Source organism: Haplochromis burtoni, unplaced genomic scaffold (assembly GCF_018398535.1).
Source record: "Haplochromis burtoni strain Fernald_Lab_line unplaced genomic scaffold, NCSU_Asbu1 Contig_45, whole genome shotgun sequence".
Taxonomy (NCBI): Eukaryota; Metazoa; Chordata; class Actinopteri; order Cichliformes; family Cichlidae; genus Haplochromis; species Haplochromis burtoni.
Genome location: NW_024582406.1, coordinates 686,128 through 707,479, shown reverse-complemented (window position 1 = coordinate 707,479; position 21,352 = coordinate 686,128). Strand labels below are relative to the sequence as shown.

General features: G+C 42.3%; 2 protein-coding genes across 10 annotated transcripts in view; one reads left to right on the top strand and one right to left on the bottom strand.

Annotated features, from left to right (window-relative positions):
• Window positions 1-10,978, top strand: part of LOC102292836 (RNA binding protein fox-1 homolog 2) — a 51,511-nt gene extending 40,533 nt beyond the window's left edge. For 5 of the 9 annotated variants that reach the window (XM_042220240.1, XM_042220241.1, XM_042220238.1 and 2 more), the window contains one exon: window positions 342-3,656. In XM_042220240.1, coding sequence (XP_042076174.1) covers window positions 342-639 — 298 coding nt within the window. In that variant the 3' untranslated portion in view covers window positions 640-3,656. Of the gene's footprint in view, window positions 1-341; window positions 3,657-4,372; window positions 4,477-5,407; window positions 5,484-7,492 lie in introns of those variants that run through there. The other 4 variants (XM_005940770.2, XM_014339551.2, XM_014339557.2 and 1 more) reach the window with 4 other exon arrangements.
• A 2,525-nt stretch (window positions 10,979-13,503) lies between these two features.
• LOC102292119 (retinoic acid-induced protein 3) lies at window positions 13,504-18,500 on the bottom strand. The gene is made up of 5 exons (XM_005940767.3): window positions 18,329-18,500; window positions 17,895-18,231; window positions 16,041-17,241; window positions 15,045-15,100; window positions 13,504-14,902 (listed from the first exon to the last, which is right to left on the bottom strand). The coding sequence occupies exons 3-5, from the start codon at window positions 17,170-17,172 to the stop codon at window positions 14,813-14,815; spliced, it is 1,278 nt and encodes a 425-aa protein (XP_005940829.1). The 5' UTR covers window positions 17,173-17,241; window positions 17,895-18,231; window positions 18,329-18,500; the 3' UTR covers window positions 13,504-14,812.
• Window positions 18,501-21,352: the final 2,852 nt, after the last annotated feature.

Genomic DNA, 21,352 nt, shown 5'->3' with positions numbered 1-21,352 from the left:
TCAGTTCAATAACCTTTATGTATTAGCCCCACGAGTGTATTGTTTAATGTTTTTGAGATGCAGTTGTGGAGCTTAAATGGAACTTGTATTTCCTCTGCATGCTGCATGGGTGTGAAATAACTACTTTTCTCTCTCTCTCTCCCTCTTTCTTCCTTTTTCTCCCTCTCTCTACCTGATCCCTCTTTTTCTCTATTTTGCTGTGTTGTGACCTCCATCCACCCTGGGTTTCTGGGACCGTGCACCACTCTGTTCGCACTGCACCCTCCACTTCCTGCTCTTCTTCCGCTCTGTCCCCCCCTCTCTCTCTCTCCCCCCCTCCCATGTTCTCCTCCTCCTCTCAGCGTGGTGTATCAGGATGGGTTTTACGGAGCCGCAGACTTATATGTAAGTAAATTCACCTCCAACCGACACACCATCTCTGTCCCTCCCCTCACGGCTTTCTCCTGCTCTTTTTTTTTTCCTTCTTGGGGTGATTCTGCATGTGTGTCCGGTCATGCGCTGCACAGAGCTGCCTCCATAATGGTGAATGGTGAGAACTCTTTAGAAGCACGACATGCCACATACCTGCACAAGGTCCTTTGTCTTTTGTGCATGAGCGTTGTTTTTCGTCGACAAACGTGCTGGTTATCACACAACTGAGCACCAGCTGTGTTCATTTAAAAATGAAATAAAACTGAATAAATGACATCGTGTGATGGGATCCACAACACCACTACAAAGGCTGCTCTGTAGGCGGATGCGGCAGCGTGCGTCAGTGAATGAGTGTGTGCGTGCGTGTGTGCATCCAGGTTGACAACGGTTGTTTCTGTTCTCTCTATAGACTAGTGTTTCAGGACTCAGTCCTTAGTCCCAGATTGCCTCAGGTAGGGTCAACTCAACACCAAACCCTGAGTGTGCATTGTTTTACTGTACTACCTCCTCTGATCTTATGAATCATCTTCTGATCTGATCTGGAACATGTTGTCTTTTAGTTGTTTTAAAAATTACCGCTGCTTTGAATTTTGCTTTATTCTTTTACTAACTCACTGATTTTTCTTTTTTGTTCTTGCTTTTCCAGTTGTGGGAAAGAGCTTTGTTTTTGTTTTGTTTTTTAACTAAAAGTACTAAATTGTATGGAGTGCTTTTCTTCCTGCTCAAAAGAGAACCTGGTCTCTTTTGTCTGGTTGGCTAGTTTTGGTGGAAAATGACATCTGCTCTTATTTTGTTCTCGTGTTGGAAAAGATGGCAGTATGCATACAGTTGTAAAAGTTCTGGTCAAATGTTTGCATTCACTTGTCAGACACACTTATATCACTGCAGTTTGGGCTCCTTAATTATTTCTACAGCTGCTCTTTATTTGAGACGGCAGGAAATCGACTTTTTATGTCACTTGAAAAACAAGTGAGGGTTTTTTTAATGTTCTTTTTTAGATCCCTCAGTAGATACAAGGACAACTCAGACTGGTCAAAAATAAGCTACAAAAGCTGACTGTATTTTTAGTAAGTATCAGTGGCCTACAGTCATGTAGAAAAGAGAAGTTTTCACTCGGTGCAGTCCTGTGAAGAAATCCGCCAACTTAGCAATAACTGGATCGTTTTCTGTTTGCCCTTAGCTGTTTACTGAGATCAGGCTCTCACATCGTCGTGGAGGAATTTTGGCCTGTTTTTCTTCACAACGTTGCTTTTATTCGTCTAGATTTGCAGGCGTTTTGCTCATACTTCTTTTTTTCAGCCATTCTGCTGATTTGCTCCTTTTCCTGCTGAGTGACTCTGTGACTCCACGGTGCAAAGAAACCCAATTCACAAAACGTGGTGCTGTGGATTATGGCCAAAAATCTATATGGAGACAAAGTTTACAAACGTGCACAAATGAGTGATTTGTGTTTAACTGTTGAGGACTCACAAGCACGTTTCAATCCACACACAAATACAAAGCAATCTAACTGGGATGTAACACTGTTTCACAAATGCATAGACCCAAACTTTGAATCAAATGATTGGCATGAGGGCCTGTGCAGACTCATCCATGGATAATTTACATCGCAACACACAAACTACACGTGCGCCCAGAAGCATAACAGGTATAACTTCTCGGCCAGCGGCTTATAATCCAGGCTTTAATGGAAGCATAACACTGAACATTTCACAGCACTGCATAGAGTCCAGTAAACAACGCTGCTTTTCACATGACTGTACAGTACAGGTTAACCTCATGAGACTGACTCGTGCTATTTTGAAACCAGAGGTAAGGGATGAGGCGTGCACTGAGCATGCTCATATGGTAGCAATGTCCCTTTTTATTTATTGTTTATTTTAATCTACTGAGGCCTCTAATTTACTCAGTGAAAATCATGCTGAATCTAGTGATTCAGATCATAACTCAGCAGGAAGTGGTTTGCTGAGATTTCCCCCTCCACATCACCACCAAGCAGACATCTGGTTGTCCTGTGCTTCTGTTTTTTGACCTGTCATCACTCGTTTTTTTAAGAAAGTTTGACCTAAAATGCAAATAAGAGTGCAATGATTTGTAAATGATTTAAAAGGAAACGGAGAAATGTAGTTTGAAAAGTTTGTAGTTTTGAATTTTAGGCAAGAAACTTTTCTGTTTTGTTTTGGAGCAGGTACAACAAGTGATTGGAAAAATTGTGTGACGCTAGAAAACCAACTAAAGGAATATCTCACAGCTAACGAGGTAGATTAGTGGCTTAGTAAGTACAGCATCTGTCGAGTAATTACTCAGTATATGGTGCAAAATGTAGTTTAAAGCATACTCGGAGTTTGACGTGGCCCACTAAGCCACTAATTATGGTTCATAGTACATCCCTCTGGTGCTAAACTGACCTCCCTGCAGTCCAGACACAAAACAGTTTTTTTTTTTTTTTACAGGACAAGGTGATGCAGCATGGTGCAACATTCCCCAGTTTCAGTATTTCATGTTTTGTATCGAAAATAAGCCGTAAATGATTTACAAATCATTGTATTTTGCACCTTTTCCATAAGGCGGTGAATGCAGATACTCTAGTGCTACTTTGTTTCAGAAATGTTGTTTTAATATATGCTTTCACATAATCAGGTTTATTTAAACTTGGCTGCAGAAATAATTGCCCCAGTACTGCTTTAATATACCATAGATGTCTTTTGCAAGTATATCTAAACCTTTGACTGTACTGCGTTTTCCAAAAACTAAAACACAAACTATATTTCCAATTGGATGCCACCATATTATTATTATCAGATTATCATAAACTCGAAGTCCCTTGTGTTGTAAACTTTTTGTTTCTAAATCTGAGGCTGTGATTTTACAGCAGTGTCCCGTGAACGTTAGTCAGTGCCCTGAAAGCCTTCTGCCCAGAGGGGGCTCAAGCTGAAATGGAGAACATGGTCTCTTCCTGAATTAACTGCACACCCCCAGGATGATTATTGAAGCATGTGCTGATCAGCTGCTGCATGCCGGCGTGCTGTTTTACTGCTCCTTCTTTCCCTCCACTTACCCAGAAAGCCTTGCTCTCTCCCACTAATAAACATTTTGTACCCCACCTGCCTCCCTCTGGTCCGTGTCTCGTAGCCATCGCTGAGAATGCTGGGATGTTTCTGTTGTGCTTGGATATTCTCCATTCTGATCAGGTCCAAATGCAGTGGGATTGTTTTGTTTCTTTTTATTTGTTTTTCTTTTTTTAAGGAGGTCTGGATTGTAATTTTGGGTCATGCATGCAGTCTCAGTGCAAGGAGATGATTTTAGTGTCAGTCTAGGCTTGTGTGGGTGTGTCAGTGTGTGTGACCTTTTTGTTTCCTTCTTTTTTTCAGTCTTTCTCTCTGTTGTCTTTGTTCTAAATCCATGCAAAAGAAACACTTCTAATAACAAATATTGTTTTTGTCATAAGCAAATACTCTCCATCACCACTGGAAATGCAACACTAGCATCCGTTAGTGTCCTTAGAGCTGTAGGAGTCCTCTTGATGTATCTGTTCATTACTTTAATCTTCCCAAGACACTGAGGTTTCTATACGGCCTCAGATGTGTGCGCATTTTGTCTTCCACTACTTGTTTTTTTTTTACCTCCCCCTCTCCCGTAGCGGTAATAATACAATCTAACTCGACTTCGACAGTCCAATTTCCTCTCCCTGTCTCACTGATAAAACATTTCCTCCATCACGCCCCACCACCTCCTCCTTTTCCCCCTATGCATATGCAATATACTGACACAAACTGTATGTTTATCGTAGACGATAAGAAAGTAATTGTGCTCTGAATACACAGAAGAAAGTATTCGTAACTTCTGAACCAAATGTCAGTTTGTTGCATCTCTCCCGCCCCTCCTCCTTGACACACGGTAGCTCAGGTATCTTCCTCCTCAGAGGCGTGCGAGTTAGCTCTGCTGTATGTGTCTCTCTCAGGGAGGCTACCCGGCTGCTGCTGCAGCCGCCGCCGCCGCTTATCGCTACGCCCAGCCTGCGGCTGTAACCGGGGCAACCGCTGCAGCTGCTGCCTACAGTGACAGGTGAGGTCAAGGCAGGACACAAACATACACGTAGACACGCTAAACTGTACGGCAGAGCTCCCGAGGTGAAGCGTTAATATTCTGAAAGGCTCTGATCCTTCATTGTGTTTTAGGGGCTTTTTTATTTATTTTTTATTTTTTGAGTAAGAGAGAAAACTTTTAATCGAGTTCGGGGATTTAAGGTTCACTTATGTTGGATAACAGTTTGATAAGATAACAGTAAGAGTTGTATGTAATCTTGTATCTGAGGGTTTTTGTCATTGGGACGCAGTGGGGGGAGCATTTGCACTTTCAAGCCAATGTTTGCACAATGTGTGGCTCCTTATGTGCGCAGGAGAGCCAGAAAAGATGAAAGAGGGGAAAGAATAAAATGTTGACATGAAGAATTATCATTTGACTGTACTAGGACTTTCCCCTCATCCGCTTTTCATTCATTTAATTTTATTAGAGTTAATCGAATTCTGCAGGCTGGTTAATGTCAGGCAGCGCACAGGTATTGCATGGCAGGACGCTGATTTGCATTAGCTGACGTGCTGTTGGCCTATGCGAAGCTTTTAACTGGATAGAAATAAAATATATTTTAAAGTGTGTGATGGATTAATGCTGCTGTTTCCTGGGTTGTAGCACAATGAGGAAATAACTTCGATATATGACTGAAAATGGGCTCTTCTACAGATGCTCATCAACCAGTTTTATTTTTGTGCGTAAAAAAAGTAATCGTCCACTTCTGTTTGTGCTGAAGCAACTGCAAAAGATGCATTTATTCTTTCTGTGGATTTTAAACCTGCGTTTAAGTTTCAAAATTAGGCCGCTTGCTAGGGTTCAAAGGGAGACTAGAAAGGAAGCTCTCCAAAACAGGACAACAGCAAAGTTCATAGTTGCCAGACTTATTTTGACCTTGTTAAGTAATCTCTTGTGTTTTTGTTCCCAGTTATGGCCGGGTGTACACTACAGATCCATACCACGCTTTAGCTCCGGCGGCTGCTGCTTACGGCGTGGGAGCCATGGTGAGTAAACGGACACAAGCTCTACAACATAAGTAGAACAGTAGGGAGGGAATAATGGAATAAGTGGGTGTGCGACACATTATGTTCAGTTTAGTTCAGTTTTGTTTATGTAGCACAAGCTCATAACAATCTATTGATGAGGTGACTGTTGGAACGAAGAACTCCCTGTTTAAAGGAAGTGGAGGGAGCGTGAAGTCAGTCAGCCAGCAGTCTGAGCCTATAGCAGTATGACCCTGATGGTTCAGGGTCACCTGATCCACCATGGCTGAAAGTTTGAAGACTAATCTAAACAAGAGTCTACCAACTCCAAAATAGGAGCTGGTTCAGCAGCAGAGGGGCCTGAAAGCTGAAGCTTTGCCTCAAATTCTACTTTTAGAAACTCTAGAAACACCAAGTTAGCCTGCAGCATGAAGGTCATGTGGTGTACTGGGAAAATGTGATAGTATATGGCGTTATTTTTGTGCCACTATTCTGAGCGCACGTAAAAAAAAGTTTGCAGGTGCAAGTGTTGCATTTTGAGGAGAAAATTATTTTGAGCGAAGAAAAGCTGAATTTGAGTGAACAAAATTCATTGCAGCGTGCAAAAAATGTATTTCAGTGTTTGCTATTACACACACACACACACACACACACACACACTAGCAGCTCCTCTCGCTCAGTTTTTGTATTTGCACTCGCTCGCAATGTGTTGCTCGCGCTCTCAACATTTCTGCCTGTGCGCGCTCAACTCTTTCTGAACACTGTTATATTTGTGCCACAAAAACCAGCCAATCACTGACTTGGATGCAAAAATATCTGATTGGCTGTTCTGGTCTCCAATCAGCTCGAAATGACGAAATGCAATATCCCAGAATGCATTTCATCCAAAGCTCAAACGAGGCAGTGGCGGAGGAACGCAAAGTGGCGGAGTTTGAAATATTACTCTTTCTGGGTCACAAAATAACCTTTAAAGATGTTTTCATGTGAGAATGTTGCTGTGTAAACTTCTAATATCTGCTCGATTTATCGAGACATCACATATTTGCAAAAGTGCTCTAAACGTTTTCAGAGATGTCTGAGTTTTGGACGAAATACAATAAATTTCTCCTCAAAATGCAACACTTGCACCTGCAAACTTTTTTTTTTTTTACGTGCGCTCAGAATAGTGGCACAAAAATAACGCCATAATAGTATGATGTCTTTAAAATAAGATGGGTCCTGACTGTTAAAGACTTTGTGTGTCAGGAGAAGGACAAATATTATGTGCCTTTTCTTGTCACTGCAGTGTTTTGGATCAACTGAAGGGTTTTGGATAAGATAACGAAGTTATCACGATGCAGTGATTCTGAGATATTTGACAAACATCTGTGTAAGTGAACAAGAAAAACTCTTGGGGGAAAAATGAGGAGTTAGATATTTAATCTGTACGTTGTGGCGTCATTGTGGACTTTTCTTTTTAATAAAAATTTTGCAATTCAATTTATTAGCTATTCCACTTTGTGAGTTTGATAAAAGCCTCCATGAGGAAGCTAGAATCAGGGACTCTGAGGTGTGATTGGTTGGGAGAATCATCAGCTGTATTTTTTAAATAAAATATTTTGATATTTGAAACCAGCTATAAAATGTGTTGCCCCCCCATCAAGACCATAAATGGGTTTTATTTTTAAAGAGAGCATCAAAATGTGTAAGTGTTGACAGTGACATATTGTAGTTTTGATGATAGCATTGTGGGTTTTTTTTTTTGACCGTGTTAATCATGAATTGAAAATCCTACGTCGTGACCTCACTCGACTTTTTTCTCGTCCATCTTTTTGCAAGATGTTGCGCCGCATTTATGTCACTGAATTTTTCTGAAGAACAAATAAATGGAGGCGTTTGCGGTCTTGGGTGAATTCTAGTTCAGTCAGTACGTTTCTTGTAAGCGGTGTAATTGCAGCTTTTTATAGATGCATTCAGCACTTTATTCTTCTTCTTAAATTATGTGTATATGTCTACTTTCATGACTCTGTTGTCCCTTCTGTGTCTTTCAGGCCAGTTTATACCGGGCTGGATACAGTAGGTTTGCTCCTTACTAAAACCACAAATCACATCCAAGGAATTTCACTTTGGTCCAAAACCCTTTTTCAGGCTCTTTGCTTGGCAGGAGCTCCCCTACATTTTTTTCTGCAGGCAGATTATAGCAACAACCCCTTTTATTATTTTCTTTTCCCTTTTTTTGTCTTGTGGCGAGAGAAGTCATTGCCACATCATCAACTGAAACTCAGTTCCTGTACTTTTGTGTCCGTCACTGACATGGAAACGATGACAAAAACCCCCAAAACAAAAAAACTGCCAGGAGTGTATCCCTTGTATAAAGAGCTGGAGCAACAGGACACAGTTTGGGATGCTTTTTTTGTTAGATTTGTTTTTGTTTTTTTAAGAAAAACACTACAGGACCTGGAAGGAGACAGACTGCTGTTGTTCCTATGACATCCTGCACACTACAAAATCTTTTTTTAAATTTTTTTGTCCCTAAAAATATCCAGACTTCCAGTTTATCCACTGCCCTGTCAGACCACACACACACTCTTACATTAAACACCAAGTATAGATTCCTCTACACTTTCCTTTAGTGTCAGACTTCACTAAATGATACTAGAAAAAGGTACTTCTGTTTTTAAACACTACGTTGACATAGAGCTGCTCCCCCCTACATCCTTCTGATGTTAGTATCATGTAATACTGAAAAAAAAAAGAAAAAGAATCAAACGCAGAGGATGTAGGAGCTATTCTTGTTTTTGCCACGCTGGAACATCCAACTTTCAGCTGGAGGAAACTTCTGACAGAAACCACTTTTTTGTTCTCTTAATAACTTCGAACTTATATGGCATGTCTTTTGGGGGGGGGGGGGTTCATTTTTCTAACGTTTAAAACGTCCTGGCCAAATGTAAAAGGAAACACAAAGAGACTGTTTAAAAAAGACAAGGAAAAAAAGGTCTTTTTTTTCTGCAGTACCTCGTTTGTTTTGCCTGCCGCAGACGTGTCATCATGTCGGAAAAAACAAACAAAAAACACCACGTGGCTCAGTGATTTTGAGTTTTTGTCCTTAATGCTCGCCTGCACATACTCCAGTCATTACTGCAAGTGCAACTCCAACATGGAGACATCACGACCGTCTTTTTAAAGGCCTCGTCCTCAAGTCTGCTTCTTCCAAAAGGAGAAATAAAGGACTCGTTTCTATCTCCTAAACTTGTCCTGCCGATCACATCAAAAAGATCCACAGGACACGAGTGGAACTAGCTTCAGCACCCGCACCACCCGCGTTGGGAAACAAATAACCTGTCAGTCGAACGGACGCCGATCCCTCCTGGCCGTCGTTCGGGAAATGGTGTGTGATCTCGACTCGGCAGAGCAGAGAGAGTGCAGGGAAGCACAGAGACGGGATTCATTATCGGTTTTGTTTCTATTTATATGCAGTGTTCTCACTAGGTTTTCACATCATTATGTAACTCTTAGGCCCCTCATCATGCTCTCTGGGATGGTTCACTCTGAATACTTTCAAAGCTTGCCTGGTGCACCTGATGAAGGCACAGCAGGACCTGTATGTGTTGCATCTGCATTTACTCTCACGTGGTTGTTGTCGTTATTGCTATTATTTGCCTTTTTTTCAGTTCCAAAGATTTTCAGAGGAAAGCACATTTCTTTTTTTTGTGTGTCCTTGTGTATTTTGTTTTTATTTTTGTGTTTTTCTGCCTTTACTTTATTCTTTAGCTGTAATTTTTATTTTTTTAATGTGTGGGTTGAAGCTGTACAGCGTCGTAGCAGCACCCCTGGGAAATGTCATAAAAGCAATGTCTGCAAGACAGGGAATACACCTTTTAATCCAGCCTGCAGAATATAATGACACTGCTGGGTTTAATTTGGTCTTAAGTGTCATTTATTAGCTTTTCTTTTTTCTTTTTTTTTCTTTTTGCACTAACACATGAGCACACAGTGCAGATGCAGAGGTGTTTGCTGCAGACAAGGGAAATCAGAGCAGATGGAGTCATGAGGGATGCACGGAGAGGCAGGTAGACCGAGAGGATATTTCAAAGTGCATTTTCCTGAAGGGCCAAATTAAAAAGTAAATTAGGAGGGGAGGGTGGGGGGCGGCACGATGTCAAAAGGGGTCCAGAGGCCCAGCAGTGTTCACCTTTTTTTTTTTTGAACAATGAAACAATGTGTGGGCGGTCAGTGAAGGGACTTTGTGGCAGTGTTGGTGAAGGTGAGAAGCTGAGCCATTAATCATCAGCTGACAGAATCACAGCGTCCCCCACTGTCTCTCCCTCTCACTCTGCTCCTTTCTTTGGGGGGAAGGCGGGGTAGTACAGTGCAAGGACAGGGTGGGTGGGGGAGTATTTTGTTTTTGTATGATTGTGAAACTGTGTGCAGTGGGTCCAATGAGTATTTTTGATGAGCATTACCTCCTTGTTTGTTTTTGTTTTTCTTATTATTCCTTACAAGTATTACCACAAGTGTTGCTATGCATGCATGCTTTTTGCGAGAGAGGAAGGGTGTCGAGTCTTTCTTTTCTTTTTTTGTGCATGAACTCAAATCGCAGTGCTGGAGGAGGAAGACGAGGTGGAGCGTGGCGTGTTTACACAGCGGGGGGAGTAAGAAAGAGAGAGAACCTGGGATGATGTGTGATGCGGGGTGACAGCAGTGACGGCTGCTCTCGGTTCAGGCCCTGCACAGTGTCTGGATTGTGGGGGAGGGTTGGGGGGGGGCAGTCCAGTCCACTTCAGTCCACCTGGGTTATCTATGCTCTCTGCTGTGTGGTCCTCATGGTAATCACCTGTCTGTCCCCCCTGTGGGTTTGGTTTTTTTTTTTTTTTTTAGATTAAAACCCTTAAAATGTTAAGAGTAACAGCATTAGTCCACCCCGGTGAAAAGCTTCTGCGCAGAGCCGTGTTAGTGTTGTTATTATTATGAACCTGCCCACAGAGATGCTCATTTAGAAAGCTCTCCGCCTCGCTCATCCAGCTGGCAACAAGCTGCAGTCACGGCGCCGTTGTTGAGCAGCGACCGCGGCGCAGCTGCTTTCACTCGCTTTTTTTGGTTTGTTTGTTTGTTGTTGTTGTTTTGGTTTTTTGCCTCCTCTAATTGGGAGTTAATCTTATTTTGAAAAGCTGCGAAGTAACCGCACAGGTGCGCTCGAGGAACACGGACTGAAAACAAAAGTCATCCTCAGCTGCTGGCTGCCGATGCCCCCCACCCCACACCCCGACTCCCTGCACTGCACTCAAGAAGTCAGCCCAGTGGGAGTTTTTGTACAGCAGTTTAATAAATGGGTTTAAATTGCATGTGAAGTTTTTTTCCCTTTCCTCCTCCCTGTCACATGCTCTCAAAGGCTCATTTATCCAAGTGATTTTTTTTAAAAATTAAGTAAGTGACTTGTATTTTCTCACAATGTTTTATTTTGCCATTCTTGTGTCTGCCTTCTGTTTATTCTCTTCATTATTATTGAATGTATATAATAATAAACTGTTTGGTTTTTATACCCGTCTTTGATTTGTTATTAGCTTTTCTGGCCTTTAGTGTCGCAGGCCCTCGCACTCATACCTGCCTCTCGCTCCGTAAACGATCACCCAGTTCTGCTCCCACATGACCTCCAGTAAATTTAGTGTATTTATTGAAACTAAGCAAATCCTGAGTAATTTCTGAGCTGCAGTTCCTTAAAGTGCACAGAGGTGGGTTGGAAACTGGAGATGCTTGCTGTGCATTATTTCTGAAGTGCAGGAGAAAGCTGCGTGAAGCTGAGGGTTGAAAACACATTTAAGCTCTGTTTAAAAACTGCAACCGAATCAACTTTACATCCACTCTGCATCACAATCTGAAGCCAGGAACTTTTTCTTCCCCAAACATCCAAATTTGAGAATTGCATACAGTACTATGCAAAAGTTTTGAGCTGTCCTTCATTCCTGTTTTTAAATATTTTGCTAGGAAATTCAAAATAGGTGCAGTGACTTGTGAAAACATACATGTAACTACAGTCTATAAGGCAAAAACAGAGTTTGTACGATTCTAACAGGCTTGAAAGTCGATATTTGGTGTGACCACCTTTATTCAACACGTTCTTGTCATTTCTTTAAGTAGTCTTCAGGAATAGTTCTCCAGGCTTCTGGAAGGATATTCAAAGGTTGTCTTGGGATGTTGGCTTTGTTCTGTTCTCTGTCAACATGAGCCCACACTGCTTCAGTAATGTTGAGGTCCGGGCTCTGGGGGAGGCCAATCCATGACTGACGGTGCTCCACTGTGTTTTTCTCTATCCAGGTCTGCTTTTACTGCATTGGCAGTCTGTTTGGGTTCATTGTCGTGCTTTAAAATGAAGCCGTTGCCAATCAGACATTTTGATCTAAATCTCGTGGCACTTTTCTGCATCCACAGTTTCCTTCAGCTTTGATAAGCTCCAACACCCCTGGCTGAAATGCAACCCAACCATGTCAGAGCCACGGCCGGCTGTAGACACTCTCTGTTATACATTTGTCCTGACGACCTCTCTGCATATTTGGACCAATAATGTCAAATTTGGATCCATCACTCCATCAGACCAGTTGCCACTGATTTCCAGTCAGGTTCTTGTGTATTTTGGCGACCTCAGCTTTTTCTCCCTCGTTTCACAAACAGCAGACTGATCAACTGAAGGGCTAGATGCATCTCTCAGGTCCTGCATCATGTCTGGATCTTTTTTCATATGTCTCAAGGACCTGACTTTCACATACTGCTCATCTGGCGTATATATTTTTACAAGCCTTGCCACTTCTTTGGTCCTCCACTTGTCCATTTTTAAGGACACTGTTATCTCTGTTATCTATTTTTTCATAGATTCAACTAAACAAATTCTGTTTTTTAAAAGGACTGAACTGAGAATGAGTGAAGAAGGCAGGCATTGTCTAAGGAAACACTTTGAAGGATCCTCAGAAATTGAAGGCATTCACTGACTCCCGTTTCTTGATGCAGTGACCCTCTTACCTCACAGTTATCAGGAGGTGATAGAGCACATTCTCAGATAGGGTTCTGGATTTGTTGAGCTGGCAGCCATTATGCTATTTCCTTCCCATGATTGTGTCAGTCTTATCATTTTCTTTGCAGTGTTTGTCTAAAGTGAAGTTATCCAATCAGGAGCGAGCTTGCTTTAAATAGAACAAAACCCTATACCAAGCAGAGATAAGGGAGTTTCTCATTAGACATGAGAAGTTGGGGAGTCAACTGAATGCTGCAATATTTAGATAACAAGCTTCCAAAGAATCCCTGCTCAGACAGTCCAGAAACGTGGCCTCCTCTGTGGGGCGCGAGCCGGGTGATTGATGGAGGCGCCACATGCCCACCGTTTAACGCAGCTCAGCGGTGCTACGTTGCAGTTAACTCTTGACTTTTCTTTTCTTTTTGTTTTTACTCCTCCAGACCAAATTTACTGTGTGATAAGCTCTTCCACCACCTCCAAACTTGCTCATCACTGCCAAGGGGGAAACAAACTGGAACAATCTTTAATTGCATCTACAGTTAATGGCCGTAAATGGGTTGGATGTGGCAGGAAACCTCATATCCCTGCTAATTGCACTAATGCACAAGAGGCCAATTGCCAATTTGATGGCATGCTCTCGCTGAGTAATTGAAGTTGGGCTAATTGGAAGAATAGGCAGAGGCCTGACAGAGGAGGAGGTGTGTGAGAGATTGCATCTTTTGAAGTGGGGGACTGACCTTTTGTGGATGGCAAATCACTACAGGCCATCGGAGGGAGGAAGGGAGGGGGCAAGAAAACAAATGGCACACTGAATCATCTTCTCTCCCGTGTATTACAGAGGGACGAATATCTTATTGCACATTCTGCCTCTTGTAAATGAAACCGTGACTATGATAGTTGCTACTAAAAAGGTTTTACATCTACCTAGTCATCTACTATGACTTGTTACGACGTTGCCCCCTGGTGGCTGCTCCCTGTACACAAGTGTTTGTTTACTGCAAGGAGGCATTCAAATTATTAAGTGGACATTAAAAAAGACTGAGCTCTGACAGAACGAAATCCTTTATGTAGAAGTCTTTTTTTATTGAGCACATTATGCAAGCATTTGTAAAATAAAGGTTACACTTTATAATAAGTGACTAAGAGCGTAATTCTCCTGTAATTGAATGGACTTTTAGTGCATTTTTTTTAAAGTTACAGTGTAATTACATTTAGTTACAAATACTTAGAGGTAGGCACACTAGAATAAGGTGAGAACAAGTTGGGTTTTTACAGAAAAAAACAAAAATCACATGTCATAAACACACTGTAGTTTTCAGCACAGGCTGCATTATGGAGTGGATTAATCTTGCTTTTCTTGCCTGTTTATTTAATATTCATTATGTTGATTTGCAGGATGGATGTTCTGTTATTCAACTGTGCTTTTCTTTTACTAATATAAATGTGTTGAGGACTTTTCTGCCTTACAAGAAAAAACAAATACCATCAAATTTGCAGAATCTGTGCACTACTCATAATGCCTTATGCACTGCTTAAATTTACTAAAATTACTTACACACTAATTAGCTTTACTTGCAGTATAAGTTTTTCTTTGTTTTCTGTAAAACCCTGATTTGTTATCCCCTTATTCCTGTGTGCCTACCTTTGAGTATTTGTAGGTAAATATAATTACGTTATAATAAAGTATTGACATTCCGTTTAATCACAGAGGAATTACGCACTTGGCCTCAGGCCGTATTCTAAAGTGTTACGGGGTAAAAAAGATGCCTGTGTTGTATCTTTCTACATCACTCCAGTTGTTTTGCAGAAACGTGTAACTGTGACGTAACTTTGAATATGAAGATGCTGATCAGTGATGGCACGAGCCCTCCCACAGCGCTGACGGATCTCCTGTCCTATCTCCTCCTGTCTTGTCTCATTTCGTCTGATCCCACCTTCCTTTCCTTTCTCACCTCGTTCTCTCTTCTCGTTCCTCTCAGTTGTCCTCTCGCTCCTTCGTGGATGTCTCTGCTCAGCAGTTTGGCACCTTCAAAGCGACACTTTCACGCCTCCTGTCACCTCAGGGCTATTATCTGCCATCTCAGAGTAGCAACACACACACCGTGACTGAGACGCCCCACTGTTGAGAATTCGCCCCGTGGATTTGCCAGAACAAAGCTGGACTATCTGAACCCGTCCAGCCTCGATGATGAAACTCAAGCAGATGAGTCATGCTGCTGAGCCTGCTCTCTTTGGGGGCGACATATGATTTTAAATCCTACTAACACACTTAAAACACCATTTCTTATAATACTAAAAATATTTACATTTTGCACATTAAAGTACAAATTAGGCCATGAGGTGTGTATGGCCTTATTCAGATAAGGTTTTATTCATGTCCATAATATTCATCGTAGGGTTCATTGTAGTTGGTAGTCTGAGGGCGAGGAATGGTGTAATCTTTGTCGGTGTCGATTTCCTGAAACACAAAACATCGCTGCAATTAATACCCTCGATAAAGTCCAATTAATCCTACAATATAGCTGAGTCACGTAGTTAAAAGGTCACACTGTTGAATGTTGGACCAGCAGGAGTCGGATGGTTTATCCTTCAGTACTCACCGTCATGGAGAATCCCGACTCGTAGGGCGATCGCAGCGATTGCTCAGCTCTCCGGCCTGAAGGGAGACGCGTTACACAGTCAGCTAATTATATACATTATATGCGTTCATCGTAAAGGCGCACAGTGAGAGCTGAGCTGACAGATAGCAGGAGTCATTTTCTAAGGTTGGGTTCATTTTTACCTCATGTTTGAGGAAAGCCATTTGGCTAATGTGTCCTTATTGATCATAGTTAGTCTATTCTGTTTTTTTCCTGGTTTTGCACCTTTAAAATGAGAATGAAACAACATCCTTTATGGATCTGTGGTGCACGCAAACTTTAGTTAGATGATGTAGATTTGGCTCCTAATCTAAGGAGTCGTAGTAAACTAATGAGGAAGTAATAAGGAACCAGTGAGATTTTGATTAGGACACATCACGTTACTTAAGGAGACATAATGAAGTACTTACACCTAACACTAAGTAATGAGTAATGCTAACTGGTGCAGTTGATTTTGAATGAGTAGTTCCTGCTTTGTGGCCCTTTGTGTTTGGATCAGAGGAAGCCTGATGAGGAGTGCAAAAAAGTGGGGCATTAAACTGATTAAAAAGAAATAATCATTGCCGATTAGAGTGGATCCCAGGTGGTCTTTTATTAAATAATCATCATATCCTATAAAGTCCCGAGAGTAATAGGCTTGTACTGATGAACATCTTTTAAACTGTCAGGTCGATCCTGAATTCTTCCGTACACGTGACTTAGTATAAATCCTTAAATGTGAAAATTCTAGTTTACCAGCTCTATTGTACATATGTGAATATTTACTGGTATTTTTAGGTCTTTGTCAAAGAAAATGAGATATCTCTTGGATTGCTAGTCAACCAGGTGTGGTTAGGAATGCGGTGAGGATTTAAATAGTCAATTTCAAAAGATAATTTCAATAATCATATTATCTTTATGTCCCAAATCATCTAACTGTAAGTCACACTTTTTTTAATCAACACAACAGCATCTCACCTCTCTTGTTCTCCAAGTCATTCTCAAAACTTCCGTTGTCCCTCCCCTCTTTCTGGCTTCCTAGTCCTGGCATATCAGCATTGGGGCTGGTCCATCCTGCAAAGCTCAAAGGGAGATCCTTGGACTTCACCTCCCCATTGCAGAAGAAGGCGACCTGGGACAACCCATGCCCAATCAGTAACACCCAGCCATTTGCTACCAAGGCAATGCTAATTACTGGGTCATCCCAATTTGGCCGACGGCCCAGCTCGGGGTTCCCCTTGGTGAACATAGTGATCCACACCACCCAGATGCAGGCAGAGAGAAGCAGTGTGACGAAGACCAGCCCACTGTGCAGCTTCCCTTGCTGGTTGATGGGTCCTGTGTAGCTGTAGCTGTAAGTGCAATAATTGCGGCACAGGAGGTGCAGGGAAAGAATCAAGCTGATAGCCAGTAAGCACAGGACGTAGATCAGTAGCATGACGAATTCCCCCTGGCTGTACTCGCAGCGCTTGTTATCCCGGACCAACACGATGATCAGCCACTCTGTGGCAATGATAACTTGCACAGTGAAGAGCCCCAGAGCCACAGCAGGCTCTCCCCAGCCTCGAGCTGCTGCAAAGCCCAACAATGCAAGGCAGCGAGCCAGCAGGCAGGAGAAGGCCAGCGAGAAGAGCACGCCAAAGAGGAACAGCCTAGTGGGGCACGTCTGCGGGGTGAGACTGATGATGAAAGAGAAGGTGATGCCGAAGATCCCCGCCGTGGCCAACAGGAACAGGGACATGGAGGCCACCATGCCTCCGATGTTGCTTTTTCGATAATGGCGGGATGAGATGCAGACACACAGGGACCAGATCAGCAGGGTTAAGAGGAGCCCTATACTTAGCAGGAAGCCCGCAGTGGCCAGGGTCTCCAGCACAATCCCCCATGCTGCCAGGCGGTCACACAGATACCTGTACATGGGATGCAGCCCGTTGCCGCAGCCTCGGACTCCGATCAGGGATGTAACATTTGAGGAAACGGTTGTGGTGGTGGTTGTGGTACTGGTTGAGGTGCTGTTGGCTGACTGGCACAGACAGGTGAGAGGGGCATAAAAGAGGAACAGGAGGGGAGAAAGGGATTTCAGGTTCTTGGATGAAAGGGCCATATTCATTATAGTAATCCACACGAGGATTCGGTCCTCCTTTGTTTAACTGTCCTTTGATGTGGCAGGTCTTTAATCCTGAAACAAAAAAGAGTAAAATACATTTCACGCATGTTTGACTGCAAAACTGTCAGTCGGGAGGAGAAGTTTGTCCGAAACGCATTAAAAGTCTGCAAATAAAGCATGGTGAAATGTAAGCTAACATGACAGAGGTCACAGCATGGAAGAGACAAAAGGAAGAAGAGGTTTGACAGTAGCTCGTGTGAAGAGCACAGGAGGAGAAGGGAGTGTATAAACATGCCAGAACAAAGCAGGGAAATGAATGAGCCGTTGCAAAGCTTGGAGGAAAAACCAGCTGCAACATGGAGGCGAGGCCGGGACAGAAAAGGAGACGTAGCGAGCGCCGTCACACAACACGATTGCCGGTTATAACCAGTTAAGATTAGAGGTGAGAGACAGTCAGATAGTCACTTGTGATAGCTGAGGAGCACTTCCCGCATTACACAGTGGAGTCTTTGTTCCAGCACCAGAGATTTAAATATGACCTTTTTGGCAGTTTTAGCACAGGATAAAAAGGCCTCGTGTCCTCAACTTTGCCCCATCACTTGCTCACAGGGGGTTACAGAGGTTTTTACCAATTCCAAACATTATTTTGATGTCTATTATTAGACATCAAATCAAAATATAAATAGATTCACAAGCCTGACCCAACCTTTATTGAATACACTTACCTTTTATCCTCTGGGATGCAAGTATAAGCAGATCCACCTCCTCCGAATTACACTCAACTAGTCTCAGTCTGACGTTCAAGCTGCGGTAAACTCTTGTTGATGTTCTGCACCTCTTATCTTGATGATGTGCTCATTTCTCTGCCAGCAAGAGAAATGAGCACAAGGGAGAAGAGGGGAAAAAAGGACGAGGTCCAAAAGCACCACCAGAGAGGATTGTTTTCAACTTGCTTAGAAGGTTGGAAACCTGTACCTCCACAAATTCTTGGCTTTTAGATCCCTCCCGTCTGCTGTGCTTCGCTGCGTCCCTCCCTGTGATTAAGGTGGGGCTCCCGCACACCTGGAAGCAATGAGAAGTCACACCTCCCAGATTTATGAATCTCATTTCCCATAAGAATTTGCATCCCGGCTGTTGATAATGTGGTCATGTGTTTCACCTGAGGTGCAGGGTCACAGCTCAGCAGAAGTAAGAATCAAGGGCGTTAGGGCGAGCCCGCCTGACTCATCCCACCATCACCTGGATACAGAACAGGAGCAGCAGTCTCCTTGGTTACTAGTAAAACACAGCCATAATACTTGAAATTGGCGAGTTCGCCACAAGTAGGGTTGCATCAGGAACAGAGAACGCTTTTCACCGTTGCAAGCCCATACGTAACACCTCCACTCATGCCTGCACACGCACATTGTTTAAGGGTGTGTTCAGCTGAAGCTTAAGTCACTCTTCAACTAAAGTTTGCTCTAAAGCCCAGAGGGACTTTTTCCATTTGTAAGCTGGTTTGTTGCAGGAGCAGGGTGTGTGCACACGGATGTTGGCCAATGTAAACGTCTCCTTCGAATAAATGTTTCAAAGGCACCAATATGTTGTACATGGAGTGTCTGTGTGCATATTAGACACTCGGCAACCCCGCTGTCTGGGAAGCGCGACAGTGTTGAAGGATGCTGACAGAAAGTGTGTCTTTAAGACTTTTTGGGGCCTTTCTTGCTGCATTGAGAAGGTAAACTTGTATTTTAGGTGCTCCACCAACTTGGATCTGATTAAACTCTCTCGCATTGGATGGAGAGCAATGACGGAGCATATTCCCAGTTTTATTAGTCCAAGGAATCCGAATCCATGTTTCCTTGTACTGAGACCTTGTCGAGGTTTACATTGAGACTCTACACAACATCCTCAACAGTGTTTGTTTTGAGCACAGTTGTGTTTCGGTTGTTTTTCTCTCTCTCGGGTTTGCGAGTTTCACTTTAGAGTCTGTTGGGTGTAGCATTTTGATTTCTAATGTTTGCCAGGAGCAAGTTTGAAGACGTTTGGAGTACAACACAAACACAGTCAGAGCTGACTCACTGTCATGTGGTCATACCAGTCTCAATAAACATATTCACCAAAGCCTAAAACTAAAGTCTTTTAGTCAGAATCAGAATCAGAATCAGAAAGGGTTTATTGCCAGATGTTGAGCAGGTTTACAACATTAGGAAATTGCTGCGGTGCTTCAGTGCAAACATACTGTCATAAAAATATAAAAATAAGAATTAAAAGTGCTAAGTGGATAGATATATACATGATATATACATGAGTGCAGGTGGTGATCAGTGCCAAACATGGAATGATGCAGTGAACACAGCGTAGGGTCATGTGTTAGTGGTGGGGACAGTCATATGGTTATTGTTCATGAGTCCAACAGCAGAGGGGAAGAAACTGTTCTTATGGCGAGAGGTTCTGGTGCGAATGGACCGGAGCCTCCTGCCTGAGGGGAGCAGGTCAAACAGACTGTAGATAATTTTAATTTATTTTGATTAGTTTCTCTTTTTTTTAATGTTTCATTTAGTTTTTTTTTTTTTTTTTAATCTAAATACAGTGAAATTTTGTGATGGCTGGTGGATTCGTGCCCCAGTTTTTTGTAATCTGCAGACTTTGATACGACTGTAACACCAGATTCAAAAATCTTCCTAGCTGTGCTAATGAGCACATAAAAGCCTCAACACAAATAAAATAACCATTTTTCATGTGAGAGCACAAATATTTGCATTTAAATTGGGACTTGCTGTCTGTAAGCAAAACGTCATGAAGTCGTTTTAATAGCCTGCAAAGAAGTTTCATTAGTTATACAGTGTATTTTGTATACTGTATAATGTTTAGCATATCAGTTGCTCTATGGGACATGAAGTGTTTAAGGGGGACACTAAAATAGTCTAATAAGTATTGTGATCATCTTCTCTGGCAAGGAGAGCAAATGAAGCGAGACGAAGGTTTTAGATTAATTTATCTTTCATCAATACATTTTTCTTTAACTTATATTAATTATTTATATAGCACCAACTCAAAGCAACAGTTGCATCAGGGTGCTTTACGTTGTAAGGTTAAGATCCTACAGAAGATCCCTATGGGCAAGCACTTGGAGACAGCGAGAAGAAAAAACTCAATTTGAACAGGAAAAAAAACTCCGGTAGAACCAGGCTCAGGGAGGGGGAGGGGCAGCCATCTGCTCCAACCAGTTACATTGGAGAAAAGGGATGAAAAAGGAGAGCATAGAGAGGCAAGAACAAACACAAACTAATGCATCAGTACTTCAATATTCTGGATCAACTAGAATCTTTTTAGCGAGCTTTTAGAACAGCCTGAAAATAAGGAAACAAAAAGTCCAGCCTAGAAGAAATGGGTGGACTAGCTTTTCAGCATCACTCTGAGACAAGATGTTTCTAATCTTAGAGATACTGCACAGATAAAAGAACACAGTCCTACATACCTGTTTATTAGGGGTGCAACGATACACAAAATTCACGGTTCGGTTCGGTTCGATACTTTGGTGTCACGGTTCGATATTTTTTCGATACAAAAAAAATGTTCATGCCTTTTTAATTTGTCATTTATTAAAATTATAAATATATATTTTAACTCAAAAGTACAGTTTTTAAATTTAACCCTAACCCTTGTGCGTGTTTTTTATTTTGACAGCGAATGCGCACCTGCGGACCACTTATGTGCAGCCCTGGTTATTTAGCTCGTCATATTGCAGCCACAGAAATTCTTTTGTCCATGAAACCATAAAGCTGCACTTTCTTTTTGCCTTATAGTCTGATTTGTCATAACTTCTCCGTTTTGTGGTAAGCTTTTCTTTGGCTGTCACTTCTTCACCCTGACCTGTCTTATTTGGCTCAGCAGAACTAAAATATATATCTGTCTGTGAAGGTTCTCAGTCATCCAGGTCATCGTAGTCAAATATATATCCTGCTGCTTTTACACACGCACTCACATAAGCTCAGCGATTCTCTGCGCGATCAACCTCTCACATGTTTAAGCTGCGGGAGATTTCACTTGTCATGTTTGCATAGTAAGCTAACGATTAATAAGACGATGTCAGAGGAATTGGTGCACAAATTATCATCACTCACAGATCAGTGCTGTCGCTCTCTATACACAGTTCGCACGATTGCAAAGTGAAAGCAAAAAAACAAGCGCAAATTCAAAC